This window comes from Chelonoidis abingdonii, chromosome 4, assembly GCF_003597395.2.
Source record: "Chelonoidis abingdonii isolate Lonesome George chromosome 4, CheloAbing_2.0, whole genome shotgun sequence".
NCBI lineage: Eukaryota > Metazoa > Chordata > Testudines > Testudinidae > Chelonoidis > Chelonoidis abingdonii.
This window is the reverse complement of record NC_133772.1, coordinates 15,041,938-15,065,413: the sequence shown is the minus strand read 5'-3', so window position 1 is coordinate 15,065,413 and position 23,476 is coordinate 15,041,938. Positions and strand designations below refer to the sequence as shown.

Below are 23,476 nucleotides of genomic sequence, written 5' to 3'. Positions count from 1 at the left end.
ATTCGCCAATCTCTAAAATAACAACCTGTTGTGCAAACTGGCACCAACAGGCTCCCGGCAGCATTCCTAAGACATGCCATAAAGCCTACGCATGCCACGCTGAATGTAAAACCACACGACACACACAGGCCAGAACTAACCCATCCAGCCTGGCTGAACTCTGGGACAAGTATTCTAAAAATCACTGGTCAGTGTCTAAATGGGTGCTCAGCTTTACTGCTATGGGCATGGGGCTAAAGTGAAGCAGATGCATAAATGTTTGCAGGGGTCGGGCCTTAGTGGGTTTTCCCCTTGCTGTAAAGAACCTTTTCAGCCAAACTAGAGGTGATGGTGTTTTTTCCCAGGGATTTTTTAAAAGCCTCAGGACAGGCCATTTACAGGGCGCGCTGGGCAGAACTGGAAGGGCCTAGAAACTAACCCAACATTCACCTGGGCCACCTCCCTTCTGAAAGCCTGAGCTGTGAGCTCAGGGACCAGGCTGCTCTCCCAAGGATGGAGCTCTTCTGGCTGGCACTTCCCTGCAGCACAACCCAGGGGGGCTGGAACAGTTTGTACAGTGGGGGGTGCTGAGAGCCACTGAACCAAACTGTAAACCCTGGATATAACAGAAACTGCTTCAAGCGGGGGCGGGAGGGAGGTAGCAGCGCCCCTACTTCCAGCACCTGTGGCCTCGGCTCCAGCAGGGCTGCTGGGCGCTCACATGTCCCTAGTCCTGGCTGCCTTTGCTGCAGCCTGACGGAGCCCACGATCCAGCGGGGACAGGGACCAGCCCTAGTGCCTGGCCAGGGCTGGGATTTCCCTCCAGCATCTCCACTATAAAACTGCTCCAGCCCCGGATCCGACCCGCTGCAGCCCCGCAGTGCTCTGGGTACAGCAGCGTTCCCAGCCCGTTCCCGCACCTTGGCGAGCCCCGTCCCCGCCCCGCTGCCCTGGAGGCGGTGGCTGCTGCTCCCCGGGCACAGGGGCGGGGCCAGCGCCCGAGCCCAGCAGCGCTGCCTGCCCGCTCCAGGCATATCCCTGCACTGCCCGGGGAGCGAAGCGTGGGCTGCAGCGAACCGGAGCGAATCCGGATTGAGCGGGAGAAGGGCTCCAGGGCGCATGAGATCCAGGACGCTGTCCACCCGCCGGCGCCCGCGCTGAGCTGAGCCCTGCCCGTGGCTCTCCCAGCCGGAGCCCGAGCCCAGGATGGTGTGGGATGAGCGGGTGGCTGCCCTGTTCCGGAGGAACCTGCAGCCCACCCTCACCTACTGGAGCGTCTTCTTCAGCTTCGGGCTCTGCATCGCCTTCCTGGGGCCCACCCTGCTGGACCTGCGCTGCCAGACCCAGAGCTCGCTCTCCCAGATCACCTGGGTCTTCTTCTCGCAGCAGTTCTGCCTCCTGCTCGGCAGCTGCCTCGGGGGAATCTTCAAGAAAACGTAAGGCCCCCGGCGAGCCCACCCCCGCCTCCATCGGCCTCTCCCCCCGGGGCCACGCCGGCTTTGATCGAAAACCCAGCGCCTTCCCGGTTCCCCTGCTCAGACCTTCCCTCCCTCTCCGACCAACTTGGTGACACTGAACTTCCCGCGTGGCTTGGCTTCAGCCTCCTTTTCGGCGCTGTACTGGGACTTGTGGGGACGCTCCTTTCGGTGCCCCATGGGTCAGCCGACCGATCAGTGCCCTAGTTAAAGTTGCAACATCACTTTTGCTCTAACCGCCCCCAATTTTTATTTAATGTTCCTCCAGCGGTTTGCAGCTCTCCCCCTTCTGGCTTGGAACGGCCCATGTTTGGGCTCCAAGTCTCCAGCTCGTCTGTCTCTTTCACATCATGTCTGAAAATATCTTCTAATTTCTCCTCCTTTCCCTACCTCCCCTCTCTCTCCACACACACACACACACACACACACCGACTTTCTCTTTGTTTCTGTCTGGTTCCCTGATTGCAGTATGGGACTCAAAGCATCTGGGGAGACAAGTTGTGTGAAAGATCGTGCACGAACTAAAACCTCTGTAATGAGTTAGCCTGGATCTGTAGCCCTCACTCACCTGAGTAGTTCGACTGAAGACAGTGGAATTGCTCATGAGAGTAAAGGCTGCAGGTTTCATTCTGTGGGAGTCTGATTCTGTGCTTGGGTCCATCCACCTTGCTGCATCTCTGTGCAGCGCCACTGATTTTACTGAGCTCAGTGCAGAGATGGTGCATGCAGGGGGGAGATTGCAAGTCTTACTCCAGACTTCCCAATGTATTTATTTAACCTAATCGTTTAAAAACATTGTAGAAAGCCTGTTTTAATAACCCCAGTGTCAGCAATCAAGCTGTTATCTTACGCTCCGGGAGTTTGGGCAAACAAGATTCAGCCTCAGACAATAACACTCTAAACACGAAGTTGCTACAGGGTTGAAGAGGATACAGTCGGTATTTCAACTTCGCACAGGGCATGCGTGAAGTGACAGCAGCATTCTCTACAAATCAGTCAGGCTTCCAAGTGCAGCCAGGCAAGGGATTTGTAGCAAATCTTGTGTTAAGATCTCTCTAAAATAGAAAATGTGCAACAGCACTGTTAGAGGTTTCCAAATAGACGTGTAGGCTTAGATGTGATGACTGCTATTGCATATGAAAATCAGTTGATTATTTACGGTGTTACTGATCAGTGTAGCTGATTTTGTAGTCTCTATCTGGATTATTATTTACATGATTCTCTTATGGGTATAAAGTGTTTGTTTTTAAACTGTTCTCTTGACTTATGAAGGAGGCATTCAGTAGATAACTCTGATTAGTACCTGTAAAGGGTCTTGGAATTAGCGTTGAGGTGAAATTGCCATCCCAGCCAGCATTCCCGGAACTGCATTGATGGCATTTTGAGTATATTCTTGGAGATGAAATAGTTCTAGAGGCAATCAGCAGAAGCATCTTGACTAGGAGACCGAACTGCTTGCCAGGTCAGGGGTGGTGCATATTGGAAGGAGATGGTGTGTGGGAAGCTTGCCCTGCCTGTGATATGGATAGTGGATTTCAGACTCCCAGGTCAATACCTTTTGCCAGCACTTCATCTACTGCCTGTGTGTTCGAAGGTGAGATTAGGCAAATGCAGACCCATGATTGCTCAGTCAGAAATGCCAGGTTCATGCTGATATGCTTCTTCCTGGTATCCAGCCTGTGCTGCATGGACCTCTTAGGGTTTCCCTAAGAATGGATTTTTGGTGTCTGGGATTTTTAATTCTGTGCGGGGCAAAATGAGCAGCCACCTTCTGCCTTAATAAACCAGGACCCTGTTTGTGGCTTTTCACAGCACGGGCAACATGCTTAAAACGATTGCTGAAATTCCTATTGAGAACTGGTGGGTATTTTGGGCAGTGGGTGGTGTTTCCCATGTGTCCAAGGTGCACTGAGCTGCATTACAGAGCTAATTTTAAAATGTGCTATGGTGCCCAACTTTAAGTATATTAGACATCCACTATTTAAATCCCACAAAGCCCTGATGCAGTTGGTATTATGGCTATTTTACAGATGGGCAAACTGAAGCACAGGGTGGTAAAGTGACTTGCCTGAAGTCACAGCTTGCTAGAAAGCTGCATGATTATAAAGGCTAGAACTCGGGCGCTCCTGGCTCCCAGTCTTGTGGTCCATGCCTCTTACAGTTAACAAGATTATAGCTTCTGCTAGAGCTTCCTAAGGCCCCACTGACATGACAGTCACAATCAAGACAGGAGACCTGACTCTAATTTGTAGTGTAGATGGCATCTGGGCTTTGTTTCTTATATGGGCTAAATCCTAGGATGTGGTTCTGGTTCTGGCTGCTCTACAAAATGGAATGTTATAATCAAGTCAGGGGATAACGATGCTGTTAACTGCGCCGCTGGTTATAACTGTAGCATAGATGGGGCTCAAGATGGCCTTTGGCTCCTCTAAGCAGAGAGTTGAATTAACATTGGGCCAGACTCTGCTTTTGTGTAACCCCACTGGAATCTGGGAGTCTGCAGGCATGTAACAGAGCAGAACATGAGCTGCTGTGCATGGGTTGTTATGAAAATATCAGTCTTGTACACCCATCTTACTGACTCTGAGAGCTGCCCTTTCATCTTGCTGTTGGCATCTGCTACGCTGAAACTGTAGGGCGAGAAATGCCCTACATAACTGAAAGGAACAGAATTCAGCAAAAGGTGTGAGCCTTGTAAGACTGGCATGTTACTGTCTTATGACTCAGTGTGTTTGTAGTTTTTATATTGCACCATGGTGCAGAGTTCAGAAGAATATAGCTTTTTATAAGATGACATGAACAGGGTATTCTCTTGCATGGGCGTTAACAGCTTTTCAGGATATTGCGTGCCCTGGATCACACCTTAACACTAGCCTTATATATCAGATCTGTTAGGGTAAAGGAGGTCTATGTGCATCTTCCAGTTGGCAGGTTGGCTTCTTGCAAGCAGCCCCGTAGCTCAATGAGGCTAGAAATGGATTAAAGAATCCCGTTTTATTGTGTTCTCTGGGCTGGATTATCAGATGAGCTGAGCACAGCGGGTACCCGCTGAGAGCTGAATGTTTGTGAAAATCTGGCCGTAAGTGTGACACTGGGAGCTGGTCCAGCTGGAGTCTTTCTGCAAATCTGGCCCTGATTTAGGTGTTTGAATAGGAGCTGATCTCTGGAAAATCCAGCTGACTGGTGAGTGCTGAATGCTAGGAAACCTAGCCCTGCACTCTTTAGAGAAGCTGTTGTCTCACTCTCTGCTTACCCACCTTCCTCAGTTCCTCTAACTTTTCCTGATGGTTGATTATAATACTGGTTCCTGCTGTTATTAATACTAATGTCTTATTTTTCCCCTCCACCTTGCACTCCTCTGAGCTGCCCTTCCATGACCATCTAGTCTCTACTCTCCTGCCACTCCCATTGCAGTGGTATCCGGGCGCCTGCACCCTTGGTTGCTTTTTCAGAGGTTGTCTGTTCTGAGAGTTGGTAGCATTTCTCCTGCTGTTTTTGTCACAGCACCGAGCTAGCTCCACTGGCGTTAGCCAAGCTGGGGGTGTGAATGTGGATCGGACATGGGTGTGTTTGACACTGTGTGGTGTAACCCCGCTCAGGCTTCCTCCAAAGGTGTGTTCCCCAGGTGGTCCTGTGAGGGCAGATGAGATGAGATTCTTCAACTTTCCGTAATCTTAAACTCTCTCCCTTCTTGGGGCCTGATCTTGCCCCACTGAAGCCGAGGCCTGTGTCTGTCACTGGGGAAGGCAACAGTGGGAAACACCAGGAATGGTCCTATAGCCACTTCCTCCTCCACCCTTCCCATCTTTCTAAGGTTTTTGTTTAGGCGTCTCCTTCATTTGGCACCATATGTGGCTCCAGTGTTGGGAGGGACTGAAGGGTGCTGAGTGTGGCACATTTATATAGTGCCTTTTGTTCCTAAGCCCCCTGGAACAGCAATATAAGCATTGGGCCTGACTTTGCAGGGAGACTGAGCATCTGCACCTCATAGGAATTGCCAGACGGACTCAGACCCCTGGTCCATCCAGCCCAGCATCCCATCTCTGACAGTGGCCAGTACCAGCTACTTCAAAGTCAGTGCAAGAAACCCTGCAGTTGGCAGATGCAGGATAATCTGTCTCCCCATGAAGGTTTCATCCTACCCCATCATTAAGAGACTGGCTGAAACCCTGAAACATGAGGTTCCATATCCCTTGTCCTAGCTCCCCTTGGCTTCAACAAGATGTGGATGCTTCTGAAAATCAAGTTCTCTGTTTGTAGAGGAATCCCTTGCCCCCAGTGCAATGCAGCCTCTGGGGGGAGGGCAGGAGGGGGGGAGTGTGTGTGTGGGGAGAGATAGCAAATGTTTATAGAAGGCAACACTCTGCAACAGGTTGGCATAGGTTACCACTGTATCCCATTGCAGCCAGACGTAAGGGAGACAGAATATTAACTGTATGATGAGGTGTGCAGTGATTTTTCATTCTCAGGACCTGGGTTCATGTCATGCCTCTTACAAAGATACAGGGAAAGAGCTGAGATTTTCAAAGGAACCTAACAGGTTAGACACCCAACTCACGCTGCCTTTCAGTGGGAGTCCAAATCCCACCTCTGGTGTTGAGCTGTGCACTCTTCAAACATACCTGAAAGCAAATGACTTCATTTTGGATTCAGTGGCTGGAAGCAAGCAATTCCTTCACACTCACTAATGCCAGAGTTGGCGGGGAAGAGGTCAGCAGGGCAGAATGCAAAGTGGGTTCTCTTGGTGCTTGTTATGGGGGCTGTGTAAAGAAGTGCTGGTATAATTAGTGGTACACTGCTGGAGGCAGACATTTTTGCTATTTAAAAAAAAAATCTTTTTAGTGCTTTTTAATGACATGAAATAATTAGTGATGAATGTTTAACTCCGGTAATGAATGCACTCTCTAACTAAGCCGAGGCAGCTCTGCAGTTGTTTTGCTAACACTGCAGAACATGAAAGGCACTTCTGGAATCTCTTGGTGCACGTTTCTACCATCTCATATTCACTGGCTGCTAATCCCTACAGTTCTCTTCCCCAGTGGGCTTTTGCGATTCCCCATGGGTGCTGCCTTGTTCCTCTGTGGCTCCTTTCTCTTATTTGCCTGTTGTTTTATTCCATGACCTTATGTCTTTGGGGTTTGTTTTTTCTTTGTCTTGTGAATTTGCTCATGAGGATCAGGGTTTTAAAAAGGACTAAACAGCATGAGAGGCTGGGTTAGTGCCTTGCAAAATGTTGGACCCTCAAAAACAATTGTTTTTTAAATCTGAATACATGGAATTGGGCTCCAAGATAAAATGGGTCTGTGAGTCCAGAATTCCAGGTTTATGCCATCCAGCAGAGTAAGGAAGTGCAGTAACTTTGCACTTCGATCCGTTTTGCCCTAGGATGTCAAAGTGCATTATAAGCTATTCGGCCTTATGTACTCTGTGAGGCAGGAATTACCCTCCTTTTGCAGATGGGGGAATGGAGGTGCAGAGAGGAGGAGGGGTCTGCCCAGGACCAGCCAGCCAGCAAATAGCCATCAGGACCACATAGCAGATATCCTGGCTCCTGGCTGGCTGCTGTAGGCAACCTGCTTTGGAGAATGGATTTTGGTTTCCCACAGCCTTTCTCATCCCCTTATCTTAAAGCTCTTGGCAAGGCAGGGAGATAGCTACAGACTTGGCATGCAAATGAGCTTGGCAATCGGCTACTGCCCAGCTGGGGCTCTTGCCTGTTGAGCAACAGGGGGCAGCACGTTGGCTAGGACACTCGCGTTATTCCCCTATGATCCAAAACACTTGCTTCGCTGACCCCCAGAAACAGGCCAAGGGTCCCTCTGATCTAAGTCTCCTCTCTGCAGCTGTGGTGTTGCAAATGGCACAAGCGTCCCTCTGTGCTGCATGGCACTGTCAGCTCTGGGGTGGGGGGATCCGTGACTTGTGACTCAGAGATGCTGCCCCCAAACCAAGCTGCTTCCCAGGGAGATGTGGCTGTGGATTCCCTCTGTGCTGTGAGTTGCTTGGGAGCGAGGGGAATGGACTCTGCATGCAGATGGTATCCTTTGCATGCCTGTTCTGGGGGGTGGGAGGAGGGGGCTTGACTATTACTGCTGATCCCTCTTTCTGTCTCCAGACAGAACTGGAGTGTCTTGCATCACCCAATAATGCCCGCCTCTGGTCGGTTAAGGAGTGATGCTTTCATGTGCCAAAGGGACCAGCCCTGCTCCATCAGAAAGCTGGGGGTGCCTACAGGGGGAGAGAGGTGCTCATGGGGATGCGGTCTCTCCAGGGGGACCTGTCTGTGCTCGCTGTTCTCTGCTGAGGTTTTACAGAGTCTCGCGTTTTGCTAGTCTTAGTCTTTTCAGTGCTTTGCTGTCTGGTCTCTGTTTCCTTCCTTCCTTCCTGCCTTCAGACTTGGCAGCTTCACAGCGGTGCGATGCCAACCTGGGCTTGGTTTTCTAACTCAGCGAGCTGGCCGGCTCACAGTGAGCGCAGCCTGGCTCCCTGCTTAGCTCAAAGCAGTCTGGACAGAAGTCAGGGAGCGGGCTTATTACCGGCATGATCTGTGACGTGAGGCACTTGCCCGTCTTATGCTAAGGTCCTTTAAGCTTTTCTGAGCCATTCACCTGTGAGAGTGGCTAGGGAAGTAGGAGCTCAGACCCCTTTCAGCCAGTTACAGGGGAAACACTGAACAGGTCCCGCTGTTGTCATGTAGAGGTGATCCTCACTGGGGATGTAACCAGACTGAACGGAGGAAGAGATCCACTGGGGAATATGGAACTTCGGGCATCTGGATGGGTTGTAACTGGAGCTTTGGGGAAGGTATTGTAGGAGTAGCAAATATTTGTTATGGTAGCATCCAGAGGCCCCGGTCAGGACTGTGACCCCAATGTGCTAGGAGCTATACAAGCAGAGAAAAAAGACAGTTCAGCCTCTTACAGTCTAAGCAGAGGCTAGGTCAGATATATTATGATATTAAAATTATCAGTAATGGAAATGGTTGATACTGAACCTGGTATCAGTAGGTTTTAGAATTAACACTCATTGAGAGGAGCACAGCAGCTCATGACTCCTGGAGCTCTTATTTCAGGCTGTCTGCAGACTCAGACTGACACTGTTGCACCATTTACACTCAGGTCACTTTTGGAAGGCTCTCTTCACACTCATCTGGTCTAGAAACTTTTAATTTCAAAAGAAACCTGAGAGTCTGCAGGAAGTAATGGATCTGCATCAGGTCAGATACAGAGGGCTGGGTATAGCATGACTCCATTTCACGGTCATAATGTGCTGCCCCTCTCCAATATAATGCTTGTGGTGTACAGGGTCCCTAGCACACCATTCAGCAGAGCAAAACCCTCCTGACCGGAGAGCACATCCCACCTGGCTTGCAGCCTCTCCTCTAGCCATCCTACAACCATTAGGTGTCTGGGTAAATTCCATCTGATTAAAGAGGTTTCAGCCCTTGATGTGGCGATCAAGGTTATCGCCTCCTCTCCATGCAAACATTGGGTGAGATCATGGAATGTGGGCACGAGGTCCTTAACGTGGTGCCTGGGGCTGGGTGTGCAGGGCGAAGCTTGGAAGAAAGCCTCAGATGGCCGTCCTGCTTGCTCTGTGGTACTGCAGCCAGGAAAGGAAGGAGGAAGGGGTGAACTCCCAGAAGGCAGGTTCTTGCAGAGATCCAAAGTTAGGGCAGGAGACAAGCCAAATGGGGAGACGACTACAACAATAAACGTGCTGTTGAAATCAGACATTATGATGCCCAGTACCCTAGTCAGGTTACATGTGTCCCTCCAGAGAACAGAATACCTTGTCATGGTTTAAATACAAACTGAATGGATTTAGCTTTTCCTAACGTGAGATCAGTGTAATTGGTAGCCCTGGGGGCTGGAGTCTACCCACAGCGCAGGTGCAGCATGGTCAGCACCATATTCTCACTGCCAGTGTGCCCCTTTTTGGCCTCTACAGGGGAGCAAGGAGTTAAGTGTCCGTGATGCATTCAGTGCACAATGCCTTTGAGACAAGCAAGAGGTGGGGGGTGGCTGGAGAGGTAGGATGGTGATGGGACCATGTCACCTATTGGGACTAGATGGAGGCTGCCACTTACCCACTGCTCATCGGTTACCAGCTGACAGTGCCTTGGTGACAGCCTTCTGCTGTTATTGACCTGGCTGGGAGCTATCACCAGACCCCGCTTCCCAGTCTCTTGAACTAGTCCGTCCTGCTCACCTGTACCTCAGCAGCTGAGCCTGTAACTAAGGGACATATTTCTGTGGCCTGTGTTGGACAGAAGGTCAGACTAGGTGATTGTAATGGTCCCATCTGGGCTTAACATGTGTGGAAACCATGCTAAGTGCGAAATCCTGACTCCCTGCAGCATAGCTGGATCCTACGTCCGTTGTCTGATCAAGGAATATCCCTTGTAATCCTTTCCCCATCACATGCTGAATGGTAACGTAGCCAGCGTAGTGACTGATGCCTGCACCATAGGCTGATCTGCAGTGCTCCAGTGGCTCTGAATGCTCGGGGGACGGAGCAGGCCTATTAACAGCCTAAGAATCCTACTGCCACGACATAGCTGTGGGTGTGTCCTGGTGAGCAGGTCGATGTCATTGCTGGACCGTGCTCTCCCTGAGGTAACTCTGTCCCTTTGTTTCTTCTCTCCTGGCTCAGATTGTCTCAGTCCCTGGTCGCCCTCTTTGCGTCATCCCTCGCTATCTCTGTTGTCTTCGCCATTATCCCTCTTTGCCACAATGTGGTGGTGCTGGCTGTGGTCATGGCCGTGGCAGGACTGGCCATGGGATGCATCGACACCATTTCCAACATGCAGCTGGTGAAGATCTACCAGAAGGACTCGGCCATCTTCCTGCAGGTGAGGCAGATGTGTTGGCTTCCCCTGGGGCAGTTCTGTCGGGACGCGGCGGCTCTTGCTGTATTTCTGTCGTCGGATCTTGTTCTTTGAGGAGGAGGCTCCGGCAGCTTCCCTGCAGGGGAGAGCAGAAAATTAATGTCTTGATATTTGTCCTCTCTTCCAGGCCCTTCACTTCTTTGTGGGGTTCGGGGCCCTGCTGAGCCCACTGATAGCTGACCCTTTCCTTTCGGACACCAACTGCATCCTGTCAAACTCCACACTCAACGCCACCAGCAACCTCCCTCACATCCGCAAGTCATTGGTCCCCCACCATCCTGGCAACCTGTCGCACTACGAGCTGCCGATCAAAGGGATGGTGGTGACACGTGTGTCCTATGCTTTCTGGATCATGGCCCTGATCAACGTGAGTATTGCGGCTTGGTGTACCGACAGGAGTTCTCTGTGTCCCGTGCCTTAGCTCTTCCTCTGCGTGGTGCCGCGGCTTGTTGTTCCCGCTCCTCCTCGGGCACCGCGGTTTGCCTGCCTCCAGCAGCAGAGGGAAGCACCAGGGCCATAGAGTCTCCTCCAGCAGCCAGGCTGGAGTCGAGGCTGTGGCTTAGCTCCGTGGCCTGGGAATAAGTAGGCAGGAGAAGGATTTGCCCCCTCTTTTTCCATAGAGAGCTCCCCCAGGCCTAGCTGAGTTACTGAGACCCAAGACTGGGCCATAGGGCCTCAGTTCCTTCATGATTTGACCTTACAGTTGAGAGCCAGCACTAAAATGTGGCAGTTAATGCTTAATGGGATGGTGGCTTTAAGGCCCTGTCCCCATTCATTGCATCCTGACCTGGAATTCAACAGGCAGTGAGATGCCGGGAGCCCCTCCAAGCCCCCGCCAGGAACTGGATCCCCTGAGTGGTCATTGCCCCAGAACTGGAGTTCAGCCCGGTTCTCGGCTCTCCCCTCTCATCCCGCAGCCAGACAGGGCCCCTGGGTTGGGGATGGAGGTCGCTGCAAAGGTCGCGCTGGCAGCTCAGCCAGCCGATACGGGTAACTGCGGTTGGTGAATATTCAGACAGGGAAGTAGGATTGCTGCCAGCAGTCCCCTCCAAGCTTTCCAGTTTGCGCCGGACATTGAAACCTTGGTGTGAAGTCCCCTCCATTACCCTCCCTCCTCCCCACCCCTGCTCGCTCAATGCAGGGCAATGTTTTAATAGGGTTGGTGTAGTGTTTCCCAGCAGCTATCTGGGACACCTGCATGGCTTGGGATCCTGGGCCCTTCCATGCCCTCAAGGCTCTTCTGGTGTAAACCTCCCACACACCCAGTGTGGGCCTTTTCCCCGGGAGACAGGCAGCAAGGAACATGCTGTCAGCCCAGCCCAGCTCCTCTCGCTCGCTCCTCAGCTGTCTGGTCCTCATGTGCTAGGCTCTCCCCTGCGACACATTACTGAGGCGGCCCGGAGCAGCTGTTGATCAGCAAGCTATGGTGCAGCCAGACTTCCCGGAAATCACTGATGTGCTGCCATGAGGGGGGAGCTGCGCATTCGCCCTGAAGGGAGCATGATGCAATAAATCCTGTTATTCCCACATGATGCCGAGAGCCCGCCAGAGCGTAGCAGGGCCAGGGAGGGTCAGTGCTTGAGTGGAAGACCTGGAAGGAGCAGGGAAGGTGGAGTGGGAAGCTGTGTTAATGGTTCAATAGGTGGCATTTTTCCATCTCGCACTGTTTGCAAGAGTAGAGGTGTTAGCCCCAATGTCCTGGCCAGCTACCAACCTAGGTAACTGCATCCTGCCTCCCCGCACCCCCTCTTTTTGGATTCAGTAGTCTTCACTTCCTGTCCTGAGGACTGGGATTGCTTAGATTCACACCTGGACTGGTGCCAGGGACTGTTCCTAGAGACCAGTGAAAGGATTATTGGGCCTGGTGTCTTGCAAACGTCCATGGGGAGACAAGTGTTGTAAGTTGCAAGGAAGCTGAGAGCCCAGCTCTCCGTCAGTGGACATCGCGTTATTCTTGCTTTGACTAGTCGTGCGATCTCTGACCTGGGCTCACCCTTCTGGACTGCCTGAGTGCTTTCCCCACTACTTCAATTCAAATGGATATTAAGGGGTTGTCGTCTTGAGAGTCCAGACAGCTAGCACCCACTGCACTATACTCTCTTGGAGCTGAGGATCTTGGCTTTCCAATGGCATAAAGGGGTTTGTCAGAGATCAGCTGCTGAAAACAGCACCTGAACTGAAACGAGAGAAGACAAGATAGTGTCTAGAATGACACAGCTTTGCCTTGTCACCAGTTAAGGCTGGCAACAATCTGACATTACGATTATTTTATAGTGGCACCTCCAGGCCCCAGCCAAGATCAAGCTGTGCAAGGTGCATTGTGAGAGAAAGTCTCTGTCCTGAGTAGCTTGCAGTCTAAGTAGGCAACCACAGGTAGGAGACAGGCAGTAGTGGTATGCCTGTGTGACCAGTGGAGAACCGAGGCACAGAATGTTAAAGTGATTTGGCTGAGGTCCCACAGGGAGTCTGTGGCAGAGGCAGGACCCAGATCTCCTGAGTCACAATGCCTTGATTCCCCAGCCACCTTTCCTGTCGGTATTTCAGTATAATGGGTCCGTGTAACGTTTCCAAGTAATGATCAGAGAGGGAATGTTAATCTTCACATGCAGCAGTGAGTCCCAGACATGTCTGTCTGTCTGCCCCCAGAGATGGATTCTGGCCATTCTTGGGCAGCAAGCAGCACGAGTTACAGCTGGAAAACACTTGCAATAAAAGCGCCCAGTTGATTGACGCCCTGTACACATGGTTTGCTGGTGAAGCAAAGGGGTGTCTCGCACTCTTCTCACCAGGCAACCAAATGCAATCTCTCCTTCTGTACAGCTGGTATCAAGTCCAATGGCCTGCCTGGGTAAGGGGCTCATGTTTTCCTCCATCCACTCTGTTCTGCTGCCGCTGATGTGCCCTCTTCTCATAGACAACCAAAGCGATGTCCTCCTCCTCCTGCTAGGGCTTCGTGCCCTCCCTGGAGGCACTAGCCCCAAGATAACAAATGGTGCTGATCAATCAGATGAGCACTTCCTGTCTGCCTGCTCTGCAACTCAAGTGTGTGCTGTTATTCCTGTAACCCATCTGAGCTCAGCTGTCCAAGGCAGGATCCGAACCCAGGGCTTAGTAGCGAGCAGTGCAGGCAATCCATAGGGGTGGATGGAGTGAGCCAAAAGAGGAGACCTTGTGGTTAAGGCACTTGTCTGGAACTCGGGTGGTCTGGGTTCCATTCCAGGCTCTCCCACAGTCTGCCTGAGTGACCTCGGGCGATCACCTCAGCTGTGCGTGCCTCAGGTCCTCTTCTGTAGTGGGGGAAATGGCCCGGTCTATGTGGACAGGTTGTGAGGATGCGTTCATTAACGTTTGTAAGGTGCTTGGATAGCATGGTGATGGGACGAGAGAGAGTGATGATAATTCTCTGCATCCCTGTACCACCATCCCTCGAAAGATCTCAAAGCACAGTACCAAGTGGTGGGTTAATTCAGTTCATTTTATTTATCTCTTTTCTTTCCATGTGCTTGCCAGGACAGTCCTGCTCTCCATCTCTCCCTACATACAGCCGGCTAAAGTCAGAGTGTTGACCATGTCTGACTGCCTAGCCAAGCTGTCTACAAGTTCATCCCATTCCCTCTCCCAGCCCCAGACTGAAGCGGGGAGCAGCCCATGGTCCCAGTACATACATGCTATGCTAGGCAGAGGAACAGGTTTCTTCACACCATCTTGATCTGTCCATGTGCTTATAAAACAAAACACCACTCAAGTGCATCTCACAGCTAGTTTTCATTAAGCTGAGGTCTGTGTAGCCTGTTTGATGCGCTTCTCATTGCGTCAGTAAAGCAAATGGTACAAAGCGAGACTGTCATTGCAGAACTCAACGGGGTGCAGTCTCCTTAGGGTAAGAATCCAACGTTACTTACCTCTAACTCTGTGTCTGCTGCGATGGAAGGTGTCCTCTCTATTTTAGCATTTGTCCCTGAATGGAGTAAAGGCTGCGGATAATGTGGGCTTTGATGTGCAGTGGCAGTGTTTGATGGTTTAGTTTTCGTTGGGGCCCGATCCTGTTCCCAGTGAAGTCAATGGGAGCTTTGCTGTTGATTTCATTAGGAGCAGGATTGGGCCCCAAACAATGTCTCAATTCAGATGTTCAAAACTGGCTTCTAAAATTGTATTCGTCGTTTTCTTTGCATCCTGGTTTCTGTGCGTGCAAACTCAGGGGGTGTGTCTACTGCAATCACAGTCGTGTGATTGCAGCTTGAGGAGACCTGGCCGAGTTTAGCTCGGGTCGTGGACAGTGAAGCTGCAGCAGCGCACACTGCAGCATGGGCTCTGTAAACCCACCTGGAGCTCTGGGTAGTTACTCCCAGGGCTAGCCTCTGCTTCATTACTGTGGTACCAGAGCAGAACTAGGTAGAGTAAAGCTAGCTTGGGTATGTCTCTTTGAGCTGCAGTCACATCCTGCGATTGCGGTATGGGCATACCCTCAGAAACCACATTTGTGCACACCAAGGAAGAAGTGTGGTGTGTAACTAGTTGACTCGCAAGCACAAATGCAGTTTGCACTTCCATCAGGCTGGGGGTTTTCAAACATGCAGATTTGGGCTTGAAAAATTGTGGCTGCAAAAACGGAATGATGTCCACCGGAGGCCCATTTAGTGAAGCCTTTTTTCAAACGTGGCCCTTTATGGGCATGAGATGTTGGTAGCAAGTGTCAAGGAGAGCTGGAAAGCAGGGCACACCTTCTGTAAACTTCTTTGTGGGGGGCGGGGGTTGTCTCCTGCCAAAGTAGCGTCCTTGTTCTCTTTCCCAAGTTGCCTGTGGCACCGGGACTAAATTTGGCCTTCCTGTTCAATTATACAATCCAAACCAGTAATTCTAGTTTAACAAGAGCAGTATTAGATTGGGATTGGCACTGTCTCTGCCACGTTTCAGAGAAAATACAGGCATAAACTGAGCAAATAGCTGGAAGGGATCTGGTTAGATTGAAGGCAGAAGGTAGGAGGAGATATTAGCCTTGTACAGGGAAACTTTATGGTTTCCACTTCTCTCCTCAATGAAGTTTTTATCCCTGACGAAGGGAGATAAATTCAGATCTCAAATACTCTAGGAATTTTGCATTCCCAAAGCAAGTTGTTCTCTTTTTGCATCCCTGCCTTGCCACCAAACATGCTGAAAATCTATTTAGATGGAAAGAATCCAACTTTAATCAGGTTAATATATGTAGTTTTGGAAGAGGGGAGATCACACCACCCATGTCTGAAAGGTGTAAACATCAAGGAAAAAGAGAGAAACTAGTTAGTACAATGAAATTAGGAGCAAGAGGATGAAATGAAGTAGGCTTTAGAGGTGGCCGAAAATTTTTTGGCTGCCAATTTTCCATTGAAAAATGCAGTTTTGTCAAAATCTAAACATTTTTTGGGGAATGAGTCTAATCTGACACCATTTTCTACAGAAAAAGTCAAAATGAATTGTTGTGACTTTCTTGTTTCAACTTTTTTATATTCTATTAAAACACTAACATTATTGTTTATTATATGACTCAATATTTTGTGCTATGTTTGGAAATGATCAAAACCAAAACCTTTTTGTCTTATCAAAGCAAAATGATTCAACATTACCAAAGTGTTTCAATGATTTTTCAATCAAAACTGTTCAGAACTTTCATTTTGCGGGAGATGTTGAAATTTCAGCTTTTCGTTCTGACTTGAACAGAAGCAAGATTCAGCGCATCAGCGTTCTCCGCGGAATGGAAACTCCAGTCCCGCTCTGGCGGTGCAAGTTCCCGAGGGTGGGATCTGTTTGTCTGTGAGGAATCTCAAAGGAACTGGAAGAAGCTCCTTTGCTTGGGTTCTTAAGAAGTAGGCTGGGGGTAATCCCTGTTCTGGGAGGGAGATGGGCTGAAATAGCATCTAGAGATGGAAGAGAACTATGATTTTAAGGGTATTTGCCACCTTGATGCACCAATTTATTGAGTTTACAATAAAGAGCAAATGGAGACAAATTGAGAGGAAGGTTGGTCCAATGATTGGGGTGCTACCCTGGGACTCAGAAGAGCCAGGTTCAGCTCCCTGTTCCACTATGAACTGAGTGTCCTTGGGCAAGTTACTTATTCTCTTTGTGCCCAGTTCCCCATGTTTAAAATGGGGACAATGGCAGTGCCTACTGTACAGGGGTGTTGTGAGGATAAACAGACCAAAGACTGTGATACACTCACATACTATGGTGATGTGGGCTATAAGAAGTCCCTAAGATAGAACAGGAGAGAGGAATGACACCTGAGTTTATTGAGAGCTGACACAAAACAGCAAGATCTGGTGAGAGATTTTGACTGCTTCCTTACCAATGCAATCCATCAGCATTTCCCAGCAAGGGGCTAAGTTGAAAAAAACTCTGGGCCAAATTCATTGCTACTGAAGTCTGGAGATTACCCCAGGAGAGAATGGGCCAGGAACCAACTTTCATCGCCTGGTTGTGCCCCGAATGGATGGCCCTGCTAGCTGCTTGGGGAAGCAGGAACCTTTCCAAATGTAGATAGAGCCTTGAAAAGGTTATCCTTTCAATGGGTGTTACCTCATCCGCGGAGGTGCATCTTCAGCCCTGTGGGTAGGGCTGTTAGCCATGTAACACCTGTGTCTGCTGTCTTTTCCCTTATAGTTCTGTTTAGGATCGCTTCAGGGTTTAAGGAAGTCTCATTAAACCATGTTCCAAGCAGACCAGGTGATCAGCATGTTAGCCTAAGAAAACCAAGCCTCTCCAAGGAGCAAGTTCCTGTAATAAACGTGTCAGCCCTGCCCCATATAGCTTGGCAAACAAACCACATCCGTGAGCCAACACAGCTCTCACTGTTTGTTTGCCCTTTTCTGGTGGAACATATGGAAATATCAAAGGAGGACAGACGCAGCTGGTTCTGTAAGACACTTGGCCGAACTCAGGCAAGCAGCGTGAGCACGCTCCAGAAGGTGTGTGTAACTAATGAGAAATCCTAGGTTAAAGCTTAGGGACCAATTGGTCCCCTTGTGTGACTCCACTAAAGTCAGTGCACTTTGTGCCAGAGGTGAGTTTGGCTCCTTGCTTAGTGAAACATTCCCCTGCAAAGCTAGTGTGGTGATCTCTGTTTGCTCATCTAACAAATGAGCTGCTTTGATTGGCTGACTCCCCACCCTATACACTCGCCCTGTGCTGTTTTGAGTGACATCAGCCTCTCCCACAGCCGTGGTGGTGAGATGTGGACGTCGCCCCAGGCTTTTATCCAACCAGCTTGGAGTTGGTTTAAGATCAGAGCCGCCTCGGGGGGGTTGGGAGCCTGCTCTTTTGGTTCCCATGTTGTCTGCACAGAGCCCCTTTCAGATTGCTCCTTCCGCTTCGAATGACCAGTCTCCTGTACACTGGTGTCCTCGCTTCTGGCGCAAGGCTAGGAATCAATCCATGCTTCAGCAAGGCCTTTCCCATCAACGGCTGGTTGCTATGGTGGGTGTAATCCTGACCCCACTGAAGTGAATCAAAATTCCCTTTGATTTCAGCGGGGCCAGGATTTCACCCTGTATTTTCTAATATGAGAGAGGGAATGGTGTGTCTGATGGCTACAGCAGGAGGCTGGGACTCAAGACTCCTGGGTTCTAGTCTTGCCCCAGCTGACTTGCTGTGTGATCTGCGGCGAGTCACTTATTCACCCCGTGCCTCAGTTTCCTCTCACCTGTAAAATGAAGATGATTTTTACGTTCCTCATATGAGAGTTACAATAATAATACACTTCTCATCCAGAGAGCTTTACAGTGATCCGTGCCATTATCCCAAATGGGGACAATACGAGGCAGAGAGAGAGGAAGTTATTTGCCCTAGGTCACCTGATTAGTCATTAGGGGAGCTGGGACTAGAACCCGATTCCTGGGCCTGTGTCCTGTCCACTGCACCAGACTGTTGTAATACTTGAACAGTTAATGCCTGTAAAGCTCTTTGAGCACCTTGGGCCAAAGTGCAACAGAAGAGCCAAGAATGAAATGCTCTGTGCATTAAACCAAATGTATGCAGAGACTACGACCTTCTCCTGGAGAATTAAACATCTCTTGACACTTCGCTGTTGGGAACATTGGATTGCTCGAGTACTAGAATGGGACTGATGTGTATGTATATGCTTGGTCAGTGGTACTCAGGCATCCTAGAGTTAGGGTAGCCTCATCTTAGGACTTGGAAGCTCAGCTTAGAAGCTCTTGCTCTGCACTGCACAGCTGGCTATGGTTGCCTTCTAGAGAAGCAACCGATCTTGGCCACTGCTGGAGTCAGGGTAGCAGATTTGAATGGCCTGATGTCCTGATCCAATCTGACTGCAGAGAAACTCCATCTGTCTTCGTGAATGAAGCAGCTCGCTGCTGAGCACAGGATGTGCCATTCTAATTCACTTCGTTGCATGTAGTTGACTGCCACGTTTTACTGCAGAGGTGGCTGCACTAAGCTGGTGGGTGAAAATCTGACAGTGGGTGGTATCAGAGAGGGCGCTGAATGTTGGTTACACAGTTCTAGGGTTTGGTTCAGGTCCATTGGTAATTCTGGTGTGTGTGAGTAAGGTACACTTGGTATTATTTGTATTAAGGTAAGGCCCAGAGGCTCTAAACAAGAGGCCCCATTCTGCTAGGGGCTGTACATACTCATAATGAGACAGTCCCTGCTCTGAAAAGAGAGGACGATTATTATCCCTGTTTCACAGATGGGCCCTGATGCCCAGAGAGGTCAAATGGCTTGTCCAAGGTCCCACAGGGAATGTTTGCATCTTGGATTCTTGAGTCACAATCTAGTACCTTACCCACAGTGGCCTTCCTTTTATTCCCACACACTTTGGATCCTTCAGGACGGAAGGTGCCCTGTAGATACATTGTGAGAGTGTCTGCAAGGTTTGCTAAGCTGCTATTTTATTATTGTTGCAAATCCCGCAATTAAAATATGGTCCTGACCTCCGGAAGGATTAGAACTATCAAGTGAATACATTTTTCTTCCATGGGACCGAACTGATTGTTCCCATTCCCATTGTTCCCAGAACAATGGAGTCCTCGTAAATGAATTCAGTGAGGGGAGGAGGGGGGAGAAATCCTCCATACATTTAAATAACACCCCGAGCCAACAAAAACCAGGAAATTCAGCGTTAGCGCTCACACTTGCTCACAGATGTGTAGAAAACAAAACCAAGTGGCCAGAGCTGGGACAGAGTGTGAGCCGTAACTTATGGATTTCCTGGCTTTCTCCCTCGGTTTGTCACAGAATAAACAGGACTTCAGTTGGCGGGGGGGAGGAAGGGACCTGACTTTACTTAATTCCCTTTATTTTCCCTTCAGACAAAAAGAATAAATCCCTGTGGGTCTAAAGGCACCACTGAGTCGTGGGTGTGAGAAGCCCAACCTAAGCCGTGACCTTGGGCTGATGCTGCAGCGAAGTGCCAGGTGGCATTGCACCAATGTGTTGGCACAGTGACAGCCCTGGAGCCAGTTCACCAGAGAGCTGCAGCTCTGTCCAGGAGGAGCTAATGTTAGTGAGCTCTTTGCAGCAGTGACTGTCCTTGACGACCCCACTGAATTCAGTGGGAGCCTCTAGGTGACACTGCAGTGTAAATAGGCCTAGAGGGGCAGCTCAGTCTCCATTCAGCCCATGTTCTTTCAGCTGAGGCTGCCAAAGAGGCCAGTGAAAGCTTGTTGTGGGAGTGCCATGTGTAGTAAGATGAGGCCCTGAAACATACACTCTTGTTTATGAGGCCTAGTCTGAGGCCTGAAGCCTGAACCAAAGTACTTCCAGGCATTGCTAAGCAAAAGCTGGGCTGTGAGCCAGAGGCAGGCCTCACTCACAGAAGTAGCGAGAAGAGGAACTTGTGCCAAGATGACATAAGGACACTCCACAGACATAAGGAACAGGCAGATGCATCTTAAAGACAGGACAGCATGATGGATAGATCTGTTTGTCTGGAACAACATGATCAAAGGGGAGTCAGCACCCGAATGAGCCAAGGGGCTGTACCTCAATACGTCAGGAGGGATGAGTAATCTGTCCTGTAACTGTATAAAAGTAGGTCCTGGAGTGTGTATCATTGCCCAGCCTACGGGGCAGTGGAAGGTCCCGCCACTGACTGAGCTGTGTCCATTGCCAGGGGGCACATATTCATAGTATGTCCTGTACAGTCTATAGGAAATGATTACTGTACTTCGTTTGACAATAAACCTGGCCCGGGTGCCTTCGTATCTTCCTGGAGTCTGTGGTCTTTGGGGGTTCTCTCGGGGTTTGCTGTGTCAGCTATCTGCGCAGGGCCAGGGTAGCATACAGAGGGAACACGCACGCAGCCGACTGTTATCATCAAACAAGAGCAGAGCACCACACCGGTAGCTACTAACACCACCATGATCCTTGTGATGTGGGCACTGGGCGGAGACTCACAAATTCATCTGATGCCAGATGCTAGTTAGCCTCCGAGTGCTAACAATGAGGGCTGGCTGGAGAGGTCCCATCCAAACTGGCTCTTTGACTGAACACCACTTTGTGTGCAAACTGTTTGCTTTCCAAAGGAAAACTTGGATATTTTTCATCAAAACAATAACTCCCAGGAACCAAAGTATTTCAGTTGTGAAATGCTGCTGCGGTGCTTCATAGGATTTGTATTTCAGGAGCCTTCATGTTCTCATTGCTTTCTATGAGCTGGGCTCCCCAGCTGGACTTCACCTCCCAAGATGCACCATCCCCAGCCTCCTCTCACTAGAGGGTGAGACCATGGTGCACCCTGAAGAATAGAGTCCTCGCTGGGCTGGGCTCCCTGGTGGGAGCATGAGGCACCGCTGCCACATTTCACAGCTGAAATATTTCAGCTTTTCAAGTGCTGCTGAAAAATTTGACATTTGTCAACCAGTTCTTCCTTCACCCCCCACATACCAAGCAGCAAGTGACAGCCTCCTTCTTTCACTGCCAGCCCCGCGAGCCCTCCAGTCTTTCCTTCATTCCCCAGTTGGTTGGAACAGAGGGAAAGTGAGGTGTATGTTAGCCAAGGGCCTTTGCTCTGCTACCCACAGCTTCGAGGAGGCCTAAGCCCACTAGGCTGGATTCAAATTCATACAAGCTTATGCCCGTTGGAAGTTGAGTCAACACCATAATCACTCAGCCATTCTGGTGAGCGCCTCCCTAGGTGGAAGCAGCTCCTGCCCCTGGAGGAACAAATCTGGAGATTGGGCACGGGGCATTTGATTCAGAAGGAGAATAAATCCAGGCTGACTGACCTGCCTTTTCCCATTGCTCCCCCAGCTTCCAGTCCCCATCGCGGTGTTCTTCCTGCTCTACAAGGAAAGGCTGGTGCCCTGTTTCAATAACGGGAGACGCCCGCTGCTGTCTGCGGACGAACTGGCGATGGAATCGCAGCCGGCCGAGAAGGACAGTCAGTCCGTCGCGTTGCAGAGAGCCCCACCAGACAGAGGTGAGATGATGACAGCCCCTTCCCCCCAAGGAATGTGGTTTCCAAGAAGGGGACATGGGATGGGCTGAAACTGAACCTCCAGGAGTGGGGAGGTGCCATGAAAAAGTCAAGGCAGTGTAATATCTGCAAAGGGGCCCCAATCCCATAGCTCCCATTCATATCAGCAGGCATCCTGCGGGCAGTGGTGAACCTAGTCTCTTGCTATTGCTGGTGTGCGCAGATCAGCTATGTGGTCATGCTTTTGCGGATGAACTTTGTGGTGTTCTACTCTAATGGCTTGACCTGCACTTTGGGTCACAGAGCCAGGTCGGGGGGACTGGCTTTGGCTGGGGACTGGCTTTCCCTTTAAACTGTCTGTCTTGGCCAGCAGGTCCATCGGGCATCAAATTACTGCCAAATGCACCTATTCCTGCCTGTTAGTTTTGCCCAGAACAGAACTGCAGATTTATTGTTTATATTACGGTAGCACCTAAAAGCCCCAACCAGGATCACCATGCTCAGTCCTGTACTCACCCAGAGAGTCAGCCTCTGCCCGAAACAGACAAGACAGACAGTGGGTGGGAGGGGGAGCAGAGGCTCTGCCATTGGTGAAGTGACTCACCTGAGGCTACAAACCTAGTTGGTGGCAGAGCTGTGAATAGTTTCCTGATTCTTCTGTTCACTGCTTGAGCTGCAGGAGTGCACTGCCAGCCCTGGAGGTAGAGCGCTAGACTATGAGTAAGATGTCTGCGAACCTAAGCGACGTAGGCCCCGAACCTGTGACATGGAAGTCAAGGGGAGTTTGGCCACTGAATTGAAGGCGAGGGCCCTTTTGACTATGGCAAAACTTACAGAAGCACCCAAGTGATTTAGGAGCCCCAGCCCCAGGTATTTTCAATGACACTGCACTGCTCTCTAAGCTTTTATACCATGCCCAGGTGGTAGTACCTGGCCACCTTCCAGTGGTGCGTGAAGTAATGTGACTACACAACTATCCCATATTACTAAGTGCCTCAGTCCCTTCTGGAAAGGAGACTTGGGCTGATAAATCACATAAGCTGTTTTGAACATTGGACTCGATTTATTTTGTTATTGTTTGCTGAGTTTGAAACAAACTCCTCTCGGCTGGATTTCTGTTTCCTTCTGTGCTATTCTCACGAGGCGGGGGTAAACCAACCAAAGGAATTTCACCTGTTTAGGCCTAAATTTTGACTTTGTAGAAAGTGATCTTATATAAAACCCAAGACCAAAAGAAATTATTTCCCTGATTTTGTTTAAACTCAGCTCTTAAATGAATTCAGGGGCCCCTTTGCATTGTGTGCATCTAGGGTGACCAGATGTTCTGATTTTATAGGGACAGTCCCAATATTTGAGGCTTTTTCTTCTATAGAAGCCTATTACCCCCCGCCCCTGTCCCGATTTTTCACACTTGCTGTCTGGTCACCCTATGTGGATCCCAAAAGCTACTGCACCAAACCAGACACACGTAACTGATTCTTTGCCAAGCTGAGAGAAACAAATGCCAAGTATATTTAACCTTTGGGATAAATCGTGGTAAGTGAATGGCAATTTTAAAATGCTTTTCATTTCAGTATCTACGTTAAAGCTAGGCCATGTCTGTATTAGGAGCACTTTATGGTTTGGAAATACTGGTATACTAGACCAACGGAGCACTCCTGGTTGTGTATGCAGCTATACTGGCAAGTGGCAATTTTATAGGTGCAGTAAAGCCACCCC

At 50.0% G+C, this 23,476-nt stretch overlaps 1 protein-coding gene and 1 long non-coding RNA gene across 2 annotated transcripts in view; one reads left to right on the top strand and one right to left on the bottom strand.

The window, feature by feature from the left end:
• The first annotated feature begins 1,023 nt into the window (after positions 1-1,023).
• The window catches only part of MFSD4A (major facilitator superfamily domain containing 4A), a 37,421-nt gene continuing 14,968 nt past the window's right edge, over positions 1,024-23,476 (top strand). Inside the window, exons 1-4 of the mRNA XM_032792506.1 lie at positions 1,024-1,415; positions 10,110-10,308; positions 10,472-10,711; positions 21,592-21,760. Of these exons, the coding sequence (XP_032648397.1) occupies positions 1,186-1,415; positions 10,110-10,308; positions 10,472-10,711; positions 21,592-21,760 (838 nt within the window). The 5' untranslated portion in view covers positions 1,024-1,185. The remainder of the gene's footprint in view (positions 1,416-10,109; positions 10,309-10,471; positions 10,712-21,591; positions 21,761-23,476) is intronic.
• On the bottom strand, positions 2,442-14,392 carry LOC116832066 (uncharacterized). Its single transcript, XR_012655707.1, has 3 exons — positions 14,247-14,392; positions 6,077-6,214; positions 2,442-2,509 (listed from the first exon to the last, which is right to left on the bottom strand). It is a non-coding gene; the product is annotated as an uncharacterized LOC116832066 (long non-coding RNA).